Raw genomic sequence first — 15,145 nt, 5'->3', positions numbered from 1 at the left:
CCATACATCAATGGAAAGCTTATTTATTCAGCTTTCAGATGATGCATAAATCTCAATTTCAAAAAAATTGACACTTGAGACTAGTTTTGTGGTCCAGGGTCACACAAATGTATCCCTGCAGCACAAAAGCAGTGTTAAGTCGCTGGGGGATATTTGTAGCAATAGCCAACAATACATTGTATGGGTCACAATTATAGATTTTTCTTTTATGCCAAAAATCATTAGGATATTAAGTAAAGATCATGTTCCATGAAGATATTTTGTACATTTCCTACCTTCCTGTAAATATCTCAAAACTTCATTTTTGATTAGTAATATGCATTGCTAAGAACTTCATTTGGACAACTTTAAAGATGATTTTCTCAATATTTAGATTTTTTTGCACCCTCAGATTTTCAAATAATTGTATCTCAGCTAAATATCGTCCCATACATCAATGGAAAGCTTATTTATTCAGCTTTCAGATGATGCATAAATCTCAATTTCAAAAAAATTGACACTTGAGACTAGTTTTGTGGTCCAGGGTCACAAATGACATACTAAAAGCAAGTAAACTGGATTTCATGTTGTCTTTGAGCCACGGCACAGATTGAACTGAATTGCTCTGATGAAACTCCACAGACACAGATACTGGCACACCATACACCCACAATCCTCACCTAATACAGCTGTCGGCACGAGAGGGTCATTAGGCACTGCAGAGAAACACGCAGAGTTATCATAAACAAAAACTCAAGAGCTGAGGATGTTCCGAAACTGAAATCAGATTTGCTGCGTCTGCACTTGAGATTTTACTCACGATTCAACAGAAGCACTGCTGAACGTGGGTGCGTTTTGCACAATATTAGGTCATTACTAATAACTAACCTGGATGCCTTGTGAATTGCAGAGGCACTCTAATCACATTAAATGCGCTTGATCTAGGCTGGGCAAGAGAGAGGGGAATAATCTAAACCACTGGTAATACAGAGCAAAAAGAAAATCTTGTCATGACACACTTTCTTTGTAAACTGGATTTCATGTTGTCTTTGAGCCACGGCACAGATTGAACTGAATTGCTCTGATGAAACTCCACAGACACAGATACTGGCACACCATACACCCACAATCCTCACCTAATACAGCTGTCGGCACGAGAGGGTCATTAGGCACTGCAGAGAAACACGCAGAGTTATCATAAACAAAAACTCAAGAGCTGAGGATGTTCCGAAACTGAAATCAGATTTGCTGCGTCTGCACTTGAGATTTTACTCACGATTCAACAGAAGCACTGCTGAACGTGGGTGCGTTTTGCACAATATTAGGTCATTACTAATAACTAACCTGGATGCCTTGTGAACTGCAGAGGCACTCTAATCACATTAAATGCGCTTGATCTAGGCTGGGTAAGAGAGAGGGGAATAATCTAAACCACTGGTAATACAGAGCAAAAAGAAAATGTTGTCATGACACACTTTCTTTACGTGGGCCGCTTAAGGCTTTGGGCGTGTTTCGGTTTTTACGATGCTTTCCTGCACATATCAAGTGGAAGTTTCAAAATCCTCAGACAAGCTCGATATGATTCTACAATGTTCCATGTAGATGTAAGCTGTGCTTGAGTACTCACAGCGGTTGCTGAAGCTGTGCGAGTCCATGAAGGTGACAGACACGGGCTCCTCGGCGTGCAGAGTGCTCTGGTCTGCATAACTGCGATCCATGGAGTTGACCATGTGCGTCATCTCCTGACGGGTGTTTCCGATGGCGTCCTTGCGCTTCTTGGCGAGCTTCCTGATAAGCCAATTAAAGACAGAATCATTACAGATCTACTACTCCAGAAAACAGTACCACTGCACCCTTCAGCCCACCCCAAAGCACCCACATGTAGGAATAAACAACAGACAGGAGAGAGAAGAAGGGATGATCCGATAGGAAAGCTTTAGTTCCATGGTAAGGGACAACTTTGAGGAAACTTGTAGGAAATACTTGTAAATTAGTGGAGGTGATTCAGAGAAATAAAACCATGCCTGTTTCTATTTGAAAAAATGTACTACTTTACTGTTACAAAATTACTTTTGGCATTCATGAGGGATTTTTTTTTGTGTCAGCGCAGGTCCTTTTATGCTTGAAATTGTAATTCAAAATTTGATCAAACATACTGTATATATATATATTTTTTTGCATAGACAAATTAGTAAAAATAGCTGTTGTATTCTTGACTAACAACAATAAACAGCAATAAAACTGCACAAAATAATGTTCTTAGTCAGCATTTTTGATTTCATGAACAAAGCTGCATGACAAAATGTGATAGAAATTTGATAACCTATGATTCATGTCAAATCTTTTATTTTATTATTTTTTTATTATTATTTTAAAGTAGATCAAGGCTGTCTGTTCTTTTTAGTTAAAGAAATAAAATGTGACCCTGGAGCACAAAACCAGTCACAAGCGTCAATTTTTCAAAATTGAGATTTATGCATCACCTGAAAGCTGAATAAATGAACTTTCTATTGATGTATGATTTGTTAGGATAGGACAATATTTAGCCGAGATACAACTATTATCATAGTTAATATATAACTATGAAAATCTGGAATTTCCAGTCTGGTCTGTTATCAATCAATGAGCATTGATTTGTGTTTTAAACAGCCTGCTGTTCAAGAAAACGCCACATGATGGAGCCCGTAGACAGAAGCAAGAACGGAGAAACAAACGCTCAGCTTCCTCACACCCTCTGTTCTTTTCCTTCATCTCACCGATACGAATGTTCACCTCAGGCACACATCAGCTTCCTCTACACTGAGACACACACATGCAACTTTTCCACTAGACTAATGCTGATTCATGTGCGAGTCAGTGTTTGGCTGCTGCTGCAAACGCTCTCGAAACCACACACTTCAGAATCGAACAACAACCGACTGACATAACTGCCTACATAATCTGCCCACAAATATATGTGCCATATCTCACGCTTTGTTTACCAATGTTTTGAGAAAAAACAAACAAACTATCCACCTTTTTCTTGTCGTAAAAATGGGCGACATTTGTAAATTCTATGGGTCTGGCTTCCGGTCTCATCTGCGTCCAGCTATTTTTAGCTGAACAAAACAGTTCGTTTTGCTGCTTGATATTGAAAGTTGGTGTGTCTTATCATATTATTTGAATGTATTATCTTAATTATAGAGCAAACAGTGTTACCGTTTACTGCACGTTGTTAGCGGCTAATGAACCGGAAGTCTCACCCATAGGCTTACTTCCGCGTTGAAGAAAAAGGTGGATAAAGTGAATTAATTCAGTGTCTAGACCATCATATTTCATGCACTGGTCAGCTGTCATTCAAATACATAATAAAAAAAATGTACACATGTTTCTAGATAGATAAAGTTGCTGGATATGCTGTGCAACGTGACAGTTATAAAGTGAATTAATTCAGTGTCTAGACCATCATATTTCATGCACTGGTCAGCTGTCATTCAAATACATAATAAAAAAAAATGTACACATGTTTCTAGATAGATAAAGTTGCTGGATATGCTGTGCAACGTGACAGTTCCAGATTCCACACTGTTATCCAAATGCAGTGCATTCAGACTTTTCAGTGTATGATTATGTAAATTCTCCGGAAATCGAACAGTTCCAGCGTCATGATCAAAAGTTTGGGGTCAGTTTATTATTATTTTTTTTCTGAAAATGGAGGATGCATTACATCGATTAAAAGTGACAGCAAAGATGTTTATAATGTAAAAAAAATTTCATCACAGAATCCCGAAAAATACAGTTGATCACAACTGCGGCACGACCGTTTTCAACACTGATAATAATCAGAAATGTGTCTCGAGCAGCAGAGCAGCATATTATACTGATTTCTGAAGATCATGTGACACTGAAGACTGGAGGAATGATGCTGAAAATACAGCTGCGCGTCACAGTTTAAATATTCACATAGAAAATAAAGCAATAAGCCCAAAGAAGCCGTGGTTTACAGTGAATTTATAACAGCTAAGTGGCGTTGTCGCGTCGTGCCTAAAACCCTCTTAGCTGTTATAAATTCACTGTAAACCACAGAATCAAGCTCCGGAACTCTCCGCTTTATAACAGCTATTTTATATTGTAATAATATTTCACTATATTAATGTTTTACTGTATTTTTGATCAAACAAATGCAGCCTTGGTGAGCAGAGGACACCTCTTACATTCAAAAACCCCAAACTTTAGCGTGGCTGTGTGCATTTGAATGTGTTTGTACTCCTGGTATACATTTTTTGGAACGTTTTCAAATGAATAAACAGGTTTGTCAATGGGCTAAATAAAGTATGTAAGACGGCAGATTTCTGTCGGTGCTCCTCATACTGTAAGTGTGCGGGTTTACTGTGTGCGCATCTGATTCTCTTTTAATGGCTTTAATTGAGATTTGGTCTTGTTACGCTGGAAGCCAGAGGCTGGGGAAACGAGCGGCCCCTGTGTGGCGTGTAGTTGCTGACAGCGGTGGAGCTGGGGCCCCTGCGGCTGCTCCCTGGGTGCTGGAGATGTGATGAGATGGCAGTGGAAGGAGGATGTCGGTGTGCTCGTGGGCATCTCAAGAGCTAACACAAACGCACTGTAACTGTATTCACAGAGCCTTACCTTTTCTTCACCAGCAGGATGGCCACGAGCACCAGGAGAATGAAGACCAGCACGGCAGCGCTGATGCCGGCAATTTTCACCACTTGGTCGGTCTGTTTGGCCGGGTCTGGAATCACTTCCGGCTCCTCTGTGGCCCCTGGAGACAAAAAGCAAATCTTTTTAAGTTAACATTCCCTCGTACAAGTGTTAGGTCAGAGCCACGGCTTAGCCGTTAGAGCACATGCTCCATTGCAAAGAGATGAGATGCAAGCTCAAATTCAAGATATGACACATTATTTGGTAACACTTTATTTCGATAGTCCACTTTAGACATTCTATTAACAGTAAGTAACTTTGCAACTACATGTCAACTAGCAGTTAGTAGAGTATTAGTAGACTGTCTGCTTAATATCTTCTAACACTTTCTTTGTCAACTTATTCTACTAACCCTAAACCTACCCTAACCGTCTACTCTGAGAGTTAGTAGACATGTAGTTGCAAATGAATGAGAATTAGTTGACATGTAGTTGACATGTATTTACAAAGTTACTTATAGTTAATAGAATGTCTAAAGTGGACTATCGAAATAAAGTGTTACCAATTATTTCGCTTTTTTTTGTCTACTAAGAAGCCAAAGTAGCACCCAGAAAACCAAGGTCACCAAAATAAATGGTGTTTTTTCCCACTACAACTAGCTTCTATTACAAATGTACCTCTAAACCAAATAGCATGAAGGTCTTCTGACCACAACATTAAAATGCCTGGACGTTTCACAAACTGCCATCAGTCTGCTGTGTGATATCTTTCTCTCGCTGCCAAAGCATAACAGAATGGGTTGAAAATGACTGTCGGATATGTTTCTCCAAACATTGGCAGACAACCACTGTTTCATTCCATTGCTGAACGCTAATATTATTTATTACCTGGCACGGATACATTATACAGAACACAAAAATCTAAAAATAAAAGTATGAAACTGTTCAAAGAGAAGAAGCTGCCTCAGAGCGCAGCCTAAAGAACAGAGTGTGAAGGATACGATGTTGAGCTAAACAGAATGTAAAACCTCTGGGACTCTGTCAAACACAGGAGTGAAGCCATCAGTGTATTCTCCAGGCCTGTTAGAATCACTGTCGTATACTGGAGCGCACACGGCAGCAGAGAACGCTGTGAATGCACTGGTTTTAACGCTGATATGCAGATCAGGGAATACGTGGCATGTCATCTATGGTGGTTCAAAACACAAACAGATTGGGGGTCACTTGTGAAACAGAAGTGTGTTTAATTGTATCTAATGCTTTTCAAATCATAAAAGTCTATTTTTAAAAACAGTTGTTGGGACACATTATGGTATTAATAAAACACAAGTGCACTTAAAGAGAGACGCTTTCATGACTGTGTTCTTTGTCAAATTGGTAAGTTTCACTTTATACTACAGTACTTTTAAATATCATTATGTTTTAATAATCTTTTCTCATGCACTTATTTTGATGTGTGACTAACACAACAAAGCACAAAGTACTTGATTATCATTTTTAACTGTAGTGTGTTATTTAATATTACATCTCAATTTAATATATCTTAAATGTGTAATTACAAACATATTTGAATACACGACAGTAGTTTTCAGTAGAAGTATTATTAAGATGGCTTGAAAAAGCCAACGTACTGAAATCCTGTTTAAACTGAATCTTCTTCTTAGACCCAATTTTAAAGTGTATCTCCTCCTGGACTTTTAAAGCTACAGCCACCAAACTCGGGTCAAACCTTCAGACTGGTCTGACTCGGGTTGCTATATCTTTTCTAACTGATCCGGCTTACGGTTTTCGTAAACCAGACTATCAAAACCACCTAAAATCCCATAGACTTTCATTGAGGGGGTGAAAACTTTTATACAATAAGACTTATTCACTTATAAGGTGTAATTAAGCTGTCTACTGCAGTAGCAAAGCTTAGCAACTCCCTACTGAAAAAACAGCTAAAACCAGCCTAAGCTGATTGACTGCTTTGGCTGGTCTCCCAAGCTGGTTTTAAAGTGGTTTTGGCCACTTTTTTAGCAGGTCAGGCTGGTTTTAGCTGGTTTTTAGCTGTTTTTTTTTACTGAATCAACTGGTTTTAGCTGGATTAGCATAGAAACATGGTAACAACATGCTAGTAACTTGCTAATCATGCTAACATCATGCTAGTAACTTGCCAATCATGCTAGAAACATGCGAACAACATGCTAGTAACATGCTAATCATGCTAGAAACGTGCTAGTAACTTGTTAATTATGCTAACACCATGTTAGTAACGTGCTAATCGTGCTAGAAACATGCTAGCAACTTGTTAAACATGCTAGCATCATGCTAGTAACATGGTAATCATGCTAGAATCATGCTAGCAACATGATAGTAACTTGCTAATCATGTAAACAACATGCTGGTAACTTGCTAATCATGCTAACAACATGCTAGTAACACCCTAGCAACAACCCTGAGTACCCTAGCAACCACATAGCAAAACACCCTAGCAACCACTCTGGGTACCCTAGCAACCACCATAGCAACACCTTAGCAACCAACCCAGCTACCCTAGTAACCACATAGCAACACCCTATCAACTAGCAAGAATACCCTAGCTACTGCATAGCAACCTCTTAGCAACCACCCTAAATACCCTAGCAACCGCATAGCAACAACCACACAGAACACCCTAGCAACTGCATAGCAGCACCCTAGCAACCAGCCCGGGCACCTAAGTAACTGCAGAGCAACAGCCTAGCACCCACCCCAAGTACCCTAGCAACCACATAGCAATACCTTAGCAACTACCCCATGTAACCTAGAAACACCCTAGCAACCACCTTGAGTACCCTAGCGATCTGCTTTTCTATGTCTGTTCTTCTGATAGACTGTATTGCCTTCAAAACATTCCAACTTTAATCTTTAAAACTATTTTAAGTATTTCAAACTACTTCAAACTGAAAGCTTTTAACATTTTTACAAACTTTGTGCCTTGGCTTTTTCAAGCCAACTTAAAGTTTGTCTACGAACTTTACTATCTAGTTGTTATTGTATTTGGCTGTATACTTTAACCATATTTCCAAGACAACAGAGGTAATTATGATTTTACATTTAAAAATGTACTCAAGTCCTACTTAAGTGGGTCAAAAACACTCTAAAGCTCTACTAATTGTATTTATAAATTTAAACTATAAAACGCTTTCACTTAATTTCATTTAATATGCAGAAAACATACATGTATATTCTTTTAAGATCTATTATTTCCATAATATCTAACCATTTTACCCCTTCTGTATCATCACATTACCACACATATATGTTTTTATAACTTTAATTTTTGCAGTATACTGGTGCTTTGCAGTGATCAGTACTACTGAACACGGGCTATGCTCTTATCATTGGCCTTGTTCTCTATGTGTGCTGCTGATTCCTAACTGTACTCTTCTGTAGTGTTCATTGTTGACAGTGGAGTAATATGTGGCTGAAATGACAATAAACTTGACTCAGGAAAGGCCTGTGTAAACACTGGAATTACATAATACATTTATTATAAATGTGGAATTACATTACATGACTATAAAACATAAAAATAAGTACAACGTACTTGTTGTGTTCATATTGTTTTACAAAACACTTCTGCTGTTATTGAGGTGGGACACGGGTAAGGTTAGGGACAGGTTTGGTGGTATGGGTAGGTTTAAGTGTTGGTTAAGATGTAAGGGATGGGTCATCAGTGTAATTATAAACGTAATAACAGAAATTAATTACAGATGTAATCACATGCACGTATTTTTAAAAACATAAGAACAATGTAAAAACATGTATACACAATAAGTGCATAGCACTAAATTATTCATTTAAATGTAAGTGCATAGTAGTTAAGGCCACTTGATATAAAGTGGGACCAAAAAAACAAAGTTTCTGAATTGATTTCTATAAGTACCATTTTGTCAAGCAAAAAAGGAGTTTCTGGAAATCCATTAAATCATAGGTCTTCAACCCTAGGCATTAAATATTAAGCTATTTTAGAATAATAGAAGCATTTTACATAGTAGTAGTATTGCGCACATTTGGTTAGAAAATGAAGATATGTCTTGATGCCGAACTGCAGCTAATTCGAAAGTGAAAGTAAAATGCGCATGGCGCTTTTAAGCTATTTAAAAGCAAAGGAAAGTGAGGAAAAGAGGGAAAATTCAAACTAACTATTGCTTTACGCTTAATTGTCGCTTTTTTTAAAGTGAAAGTAAAATGGGCACGCCGCATTTACAAGCTATTTAAAAGCAAAGGAAAGCCAGGAAAAGAGGGAACGCCCCCGCCCCCGCGGTGAAACCGGTATTACCGGTGTTGTCACACGTCGATTAACCAGTGGGAAAATTTCCTCACTGTCACAACCGTTCTGAACAATGATCTAAAAGTGTTCTTGTGTGAGGCAGTGTGACCTATTCAATTTCAAAACGATCCACACATGCCAATTTAATATGCACAAATACATGCAATCCATTTCCACTTGCACTAAGGCAAAATGGCACGAATGCAAAAACTTGCATTTATTGCACATTAAATTACATATAAAAATCACATACTGTGCCTTTTACGTAGCAGTATATTTTAGTGCATATATTTGGAGATGTTTATAAATGCGATGCATATGTACAGTAACTGATCATATGTAATTATGATGCATATGTACACGCATCTGAACAGAATAGGCAATTGTGAGCAGGATGGTCAAGCTTTGGCCCGTCGACACTGTCCCACTGCATATACTAAAATTGCTTTTCTATAACTCTGCTAAAAGCTCAGCGCACACAACACCAATCACCGCCAGACTTTAGATGACAGAATTTAACCTGCTCTTACATCATAACATCAGAGACAGAGAGAGATTAGAAGGAGACCGACTGGAGAAATGTATGGTAGATGCATGCTCTCAATTTGAAGGGCTTACCTTTAAAAGCCAGTTTCAAACACTGCGTTTTACTTTCCTGAAACACAAACAACAACAATTCAAAGATAATTCTCAAAACTCTAGGAATAGCAGAGCAGAATCACATCAACATATTGAGCAGAATGACTGCAGCAGCTTGACTTGTAATGCATTTTAATGATTTTGAAACACTATAGTCAAAACACTAGAAGGTCATATTTTCATACTTTTTGAGGATTTGTCACAGGTGTGAACCATCACATGCATTGCAGACGAATGCACAATGCACCAATAAAAGAGCCAGAAGCAACACAAATGGCAGCTCAAGGACAGAACAGATCAAACTGTGATTCTGTGTCAGTCCTGTCGCACGCTCTCAGTCACTGAGAGGGATGTGTGTGTTTATTTATCTTCTGCTGACCTTCTCCACTCTGCTGACTGCCTGAAAGTAGATGTTGTAGTTTTTGCGGGGCGCGAGGGGGGCGTTCCAGTAGCCGTGGTATGTCTTGTTGTCTCCCACGGTAAATGGCAGCGGTTCTGGGAGATTTCTGGGTGGGAGCTCCGCTGCAAAGTAATACGGCAGCCCGGCGCTGGCGGCGTTCTGATAGGACACCGGCTCACGGTAACACTCCCCGCCGCTGGCCTCCCGCCGCGCACGGTGCGGGATGATCTCCCTCACAACGATCTGATAGGCACTGTTGATGACGGACAGAACACGACAGCCATTAATGACACAATTACATGCACCCCAAGAAAAAAAAAACATCTCACTTTTCAACTCTCTAACATGATCATGCACAGAAAATCGAAATGGCACCATTGTCTTCATGCAAAATAATACTTTTGGGAAGATATTTTGCAATATGAGCTGGGATATTCAGGCATAATCCATCTAAGCTCTTGTCATTCGGACATTAAGTCATTCGGATGTTTGTCTATGGAAACTGGAAGACAAAATCTCCTTGATCTGTGCGGTTCCTACGTACATGTGCTCACTGGTCACTAAAGTCGCCATATTCAAATAATTTTTCCTAGGGTTGACAAGTTACTAATGTTTTCCATTCTAGTCAAATAGATGATGTGCCAATTGATTAATCAAACTAATCATAGATTAATCAAAGAGAAATGACACCCCAAAAGATCATGTAAAGTCATTATTGTGTTAAATGAGAAAAGCATTGAATAGACATAAAAGTAGATTTGGAAAGAAATATTTTGAAATGCTTTGTCTTCGAAGTTATCACACTGTTTCTAGCAGGACTGAGCAGTACTACTCTCTACCATCCGTTTAAAAATATCTAACCATTTTACCCCTTCTGTATCATCACATTACCACACATATATGTTTTTATAACTGTAATTTTTGCAGTATACTGGTGCTTTGCAGTGATCAGTACTACTGAACACGGGCTACGCTCTTATCATTGGCCTTGTTCTCTATGTGTGCTGCTGATTCCTAACTGTACTCTTCTGTAGTGTTCATTGTTGACAGTGGAGTAATATGTGGCTGAAATGACAATAAACTTGACTCAGGAAAGGCCTAAGTCGCCATATTCAAATAATTTTTCCTAGGGTTGACAAGTTACTAATGTTTTCCATTCTAGTCAAATAGATGATGTGCCAATTGATTAATCAAACTAATCATAGATTAATCAAAGAGAAATGACACCCCAAAAGATCATGTAAAGTCATTATTGTGTTAAATGAGAAAAGCATTGAATAGACATAAAAGTAGATTTGGAAAGAAATATTTTGATTCAACAGAATTTATCACACAGACACACACACACACACACGCTATACTGCAATGTGACCATAAGACTGTTTTCATAAGCTGCATCTGAATTTTGGTGTATTTACACAGACTGTGCAGAGATGCCATGCATTTGAACTATAATTAGAATACTGTAAGAAGAAACCGATTTGTTCAAACGGACTTTATAAATGAGTCGTTGAATCGTTGACTCACACTATTTGTATAAAAACATGGATTCATTCAGTAACACTTCACTGGTATCTTTTGATCAGAGATGCACAACAGTTTTGTTGTGACTTTGTTCATAACTATTTTCTTTAATTAGGCAAAAACAGGCAATACTGACAATATTGTGTCTAATATTTAACACAATATTAACTTGTTTATTGAACTTGTAAAAATCAGTATCACATTTGCAATTGTGCAGATATTTGGGAAAACAGCACTCTGATATCACTAAACTATATAATATAAGACAAAAACCATTAAAAGGTCATTTTTTTGCCCTCATATCTTGAATTTTCGCCTCATATAACTGTACTCTAAGAGGCTTTATCATGCAGTCAGTTGTCCTGCATGTTCATCAGCAACTGCATCAGTGTAAGATGATGGACATGTCTGGATGGGGCGGATATGTTAAATGCCTTAATCATTTTAACACATTATTTTTTACATAATTAATCACACCAAATTAACGCATTAAATTGACAGCCGTATTTTTTTTTTTTTTACATAAAATCATTCTAATTAGGATACCTCAGGGGAAACTCTAACTGTGCACTAATGGGCTCACATCCCTGCTTCCCTTCACGTTACCAATGCTGTTTTTCTGCATTTTCCTTACTTGACTGAATTTAAACAACAAGTAAATAAGTCTTCCTCCTCCATCTGAGTGTGGCTGCAGGAATGAGTCTGTCACAACGACAGCTGAATTACTGAAAGACTGTTTTCAAGCCCAGAGCCTCAAACCAGTCAAACAGAGAGCAGAGAGAGGAGGAGGAGGAGGAAGAGGAAGAGGAAGAGTCAGGCACGGCTCAGATCAAATAGGGATCTTTGTGCAAGTGTTGAGAGGAATATCGAACAGCTGAAAGAGACCGAAAGAGAGACAGAGAGTGAGGGCTTATGAGCTGAGAAACACAGGAAGTGAATATTGGAGCAGTAATGTCACCAGCAGCAGCTCATTACAACACCGAGAGGAAGTCTAATAACGTCTGGAGGATATGAGGAGACCGAGGAGCCACAAACACACACCTGATAGGAGCTCCTTTAGCCTGGGCAGGTTTCAGCAGGACGGTGATGGTAGTGGCCGTCTCGTTCAGGGACGCTTCCGACCCATCATACTCCTCTAGAGTAGGCGCTACACAGACAGAGAAAGAGTGAAAGTGTCACCATTTTTCCCTTAATACAATCGTGTGTTGGGGAAGCTTCCCTGAAACTGTACTTTGTTGAGATATAAGCTATTCACAATCTAAAGTAGCTGAGCTACAGTCTGCGGGCCTTCTGCGAAACAAGTCTGCACAAAAACAATGAGCATCTCAATATGCTTGACAGTATGAAACTTATAACACATACTTTTACACCATCTCAAACTTTATTTATAGAGCACTTTCAACACCACAAATGGAACCAAAGTGCTGTACAGAGAAGGATACAAGACAAAAAAAACATAAAATCAATGCAGACATAAACTAAAATAAGCAAATTGAACTTGATTGCAGTGCTCATTCAATTTTTTCTTTATGTAAAATGATGCTAGGGCACATGAGTGACAAATTATGTTATGGATTTTTAACCTATTATAGCATATATTAATGTATTAAATCAACTGTTATTTTTATTTTTTCAGCTTTCATCTTAGTTTTAGACAATTTGGTTTGTGCTTTTGTCATTTTTTTAATTTTTTCTAAGGTCTACTTAGCACTAATGTGTTTTTAAAAATATTTATTTTTGATATTTTTAATAATGTGTTTTGATTCAGTTCTAGTTTTTTTTACTTTTAGTACGTTTTAGTTAATTCATTCTTTTAACAAAGTTTTTTTTTAAGTTTAAGTTTTCATTTTATAAATTTTTTCTTTATTTCAATTAATGAAGATGATTTTTGATAGTTTTATTTACAAATAACAACACTCTTGTTATGTATTTTTGAACCAGCATACTGAAATTAACCAATCTGGATGGACCAGACAATCACTATATCTTAGTACAACTACGCAAGTAAGCAAATAAATAGATAAATAGAAACAGGAAAAAAAAAACCACCTAATTCCACTCTATGTGAATAAGCAATACTGAAGTCGATTTGTCTTCCTCTTCTTTTTCAAAAGCTTTTTTTTGCTTTCCTCAGCCCTGCATGTTTTGTTATCTCCACCTACACTTGTCTCACTCTCAACAAATCTGAAGTGATGGGTTTCTGAAATGCTAGAAAATCATATTTCCCCTGATCATGCCTGTATTACATCTCAGAGCGGTGAAGTACGCTGTGAGAAAGTGATGAGGTTACGTTCCTCATCGCTCATTAGCAAAGCACAGAAAGGAGCTTTAACATCCAATTCAACTGATTGTGCTGAATGCAGCCTGTGATTAAATCAGGTGCAAATTAAAACAAGCTAACAAACAAGGGCTTCATTTTCTTTCTAAAAACATCATTTGTTTTTACTTTAATTAGTTGACCAGAAACATCAAGGGCGGACTTGAATCAGTCAAAAGTTATTCAAATACATACTGATTACACTACAAAATATTCTCAAACTATCGTTCAAAAGTTTAGGGTCAGTATTTTTTTGGGGAAAGAATAATGAGCACTTATGCATTAAAAAGATGTTGTTGCAAAATATTCCAATTTCAAATAGAATCACGAAGAAGCACGAGCAAATGCAAAGATTCAGTTTTCTGTCTCCTTCTCCCACACCAGCAGATACTCTCAGTCACAGCAGATGAAATTGTCCTGGCATAATGCAGGTGACTAAAGATACGAGATGTCGACTTCAGATTAGGGCTCGGCGATATGGACAAAAAAATTATCACGATAATTTTTTTCATATCAGTCGATATCGATAATTATCACGGTAAATGTCAAATCTTTATTTCTTTCAAGTTTAATGCCAGAATTTTGCCAGACCATTAATTACCGGTGTTGTAATAAATATCTAAATAGAAAACTTAATTTCTTAGTTTCTGCATGTTCTAATGAGTGATATTGTTTCAAATCAAGAAACAGGTTTGGGTTGCCTGATAATATTAATAATAATAATATCACTTTTTTTGTCTCTTAGAGATGCACATTTGATGCATTAAATATTTGTTCATTATCAAAATCAGTAACACCTGTAAAAATTGTAGCAACCTCAGTTTTATATGGTTACATTTATTCTGACCGGTTTTTTTTAAATTAAGCATTGGTCTTCCATAGTAGCATACATTTAAATCATGATAAACAGATAAAACCACACATATAGCACCTCAATACCATGGTAGAAATATAACTATATGGTTTTTAGGTAGCATGTATGAAAAACAGTAGTATAAAAACATTCAGTATAAATGCACACATGCTATAGCTTAATCACAAATGCATACTATAATTATATACCATTACTCCTGTAATTAAATTCAGTGTGAATATCCCACATTTCTGCCACAATACCATGGTGCAGTAAGTGTTACTACAGTAAATCCATGGTAAATGATGGCGATGTTTAGATTAAAAGTCTCGTTCATTGCACACAGTGTTTCTCCTGTTTGGCTTTAAACTATTTTCCGAAGGCATCGCGATTCTCTCTTGAATCGATCGCTGAGTTCAAGCGCTTCACACTGGATCTCACAGCGCTGCTTTTGGCGCATAAACTTTAGGGCTGGGACAATAAATCGATGCATCGCGAA

At 37.7% G+C, this 15,145-nt stretch overlaps 1 protein-coding gene across 1 annotated transcript in view; it reads right to left on the bottom strand.

The window, feature by feature from the left end:
- Positions 1-1,017: 1,017 nt before the first annotated feature.
- LOC107554146 (receptor-type tyrosine-protein phosphatase kappa-like) overlaps positions 1,018-15,145 on the bottom strand; it is a 170,263-nt gene continuing 156,135 nt past the window's right edge. The window contains exons 10-15 of the mRNA XM_016236573.1: positions 12,518-12,623; positions 9,932-10,205; positions 9,532-9,568; positions 4,603-4,738; positions 1,607-1,767; positions 1,018-1,151 (exon numbers count right to left, since the gene is read on the bottom strand). Of these exons, the coding sequence (XP_016092059.1) occupies positions 1,018-1,151; positions 1,607-1,767; positions 4,603-4,738; positions 9,532-9,568; positions 9,932-10,205; positions 12,518-12,623 (848 nt within the window). The remainder of the gene's footprint in view (positions 1,152-1,606; positions 1,768-4,602; positions 4,739-9,531; positions 9,569-9,931; positions 10,206-12,517; positions 12,624-15,145) is intronic.

Source organism: Sinocyclocheilus grahami, unplaced genomic scaffold, assembly GCF_001515645.1.
Source record: "Sinocyclocheilus grahami isolate Dianchi unplaced genomic scaffold, SAMN03320097.WGS_v1.1 scaffold492.1, whole genome shotgun sequence".
Taxonomy (NCBI): Eukaryota; Metazoa; Chordata; class Actinopteri; order Cypriniformes; family Cyprinidae; genus Sinocyclocheilus; species Sinocyclocheilus grahami.
Note: the sequence above shows the minus strand (reverse complement) of the source record. Positions and strands in the feature narration are given on the sequence as shown.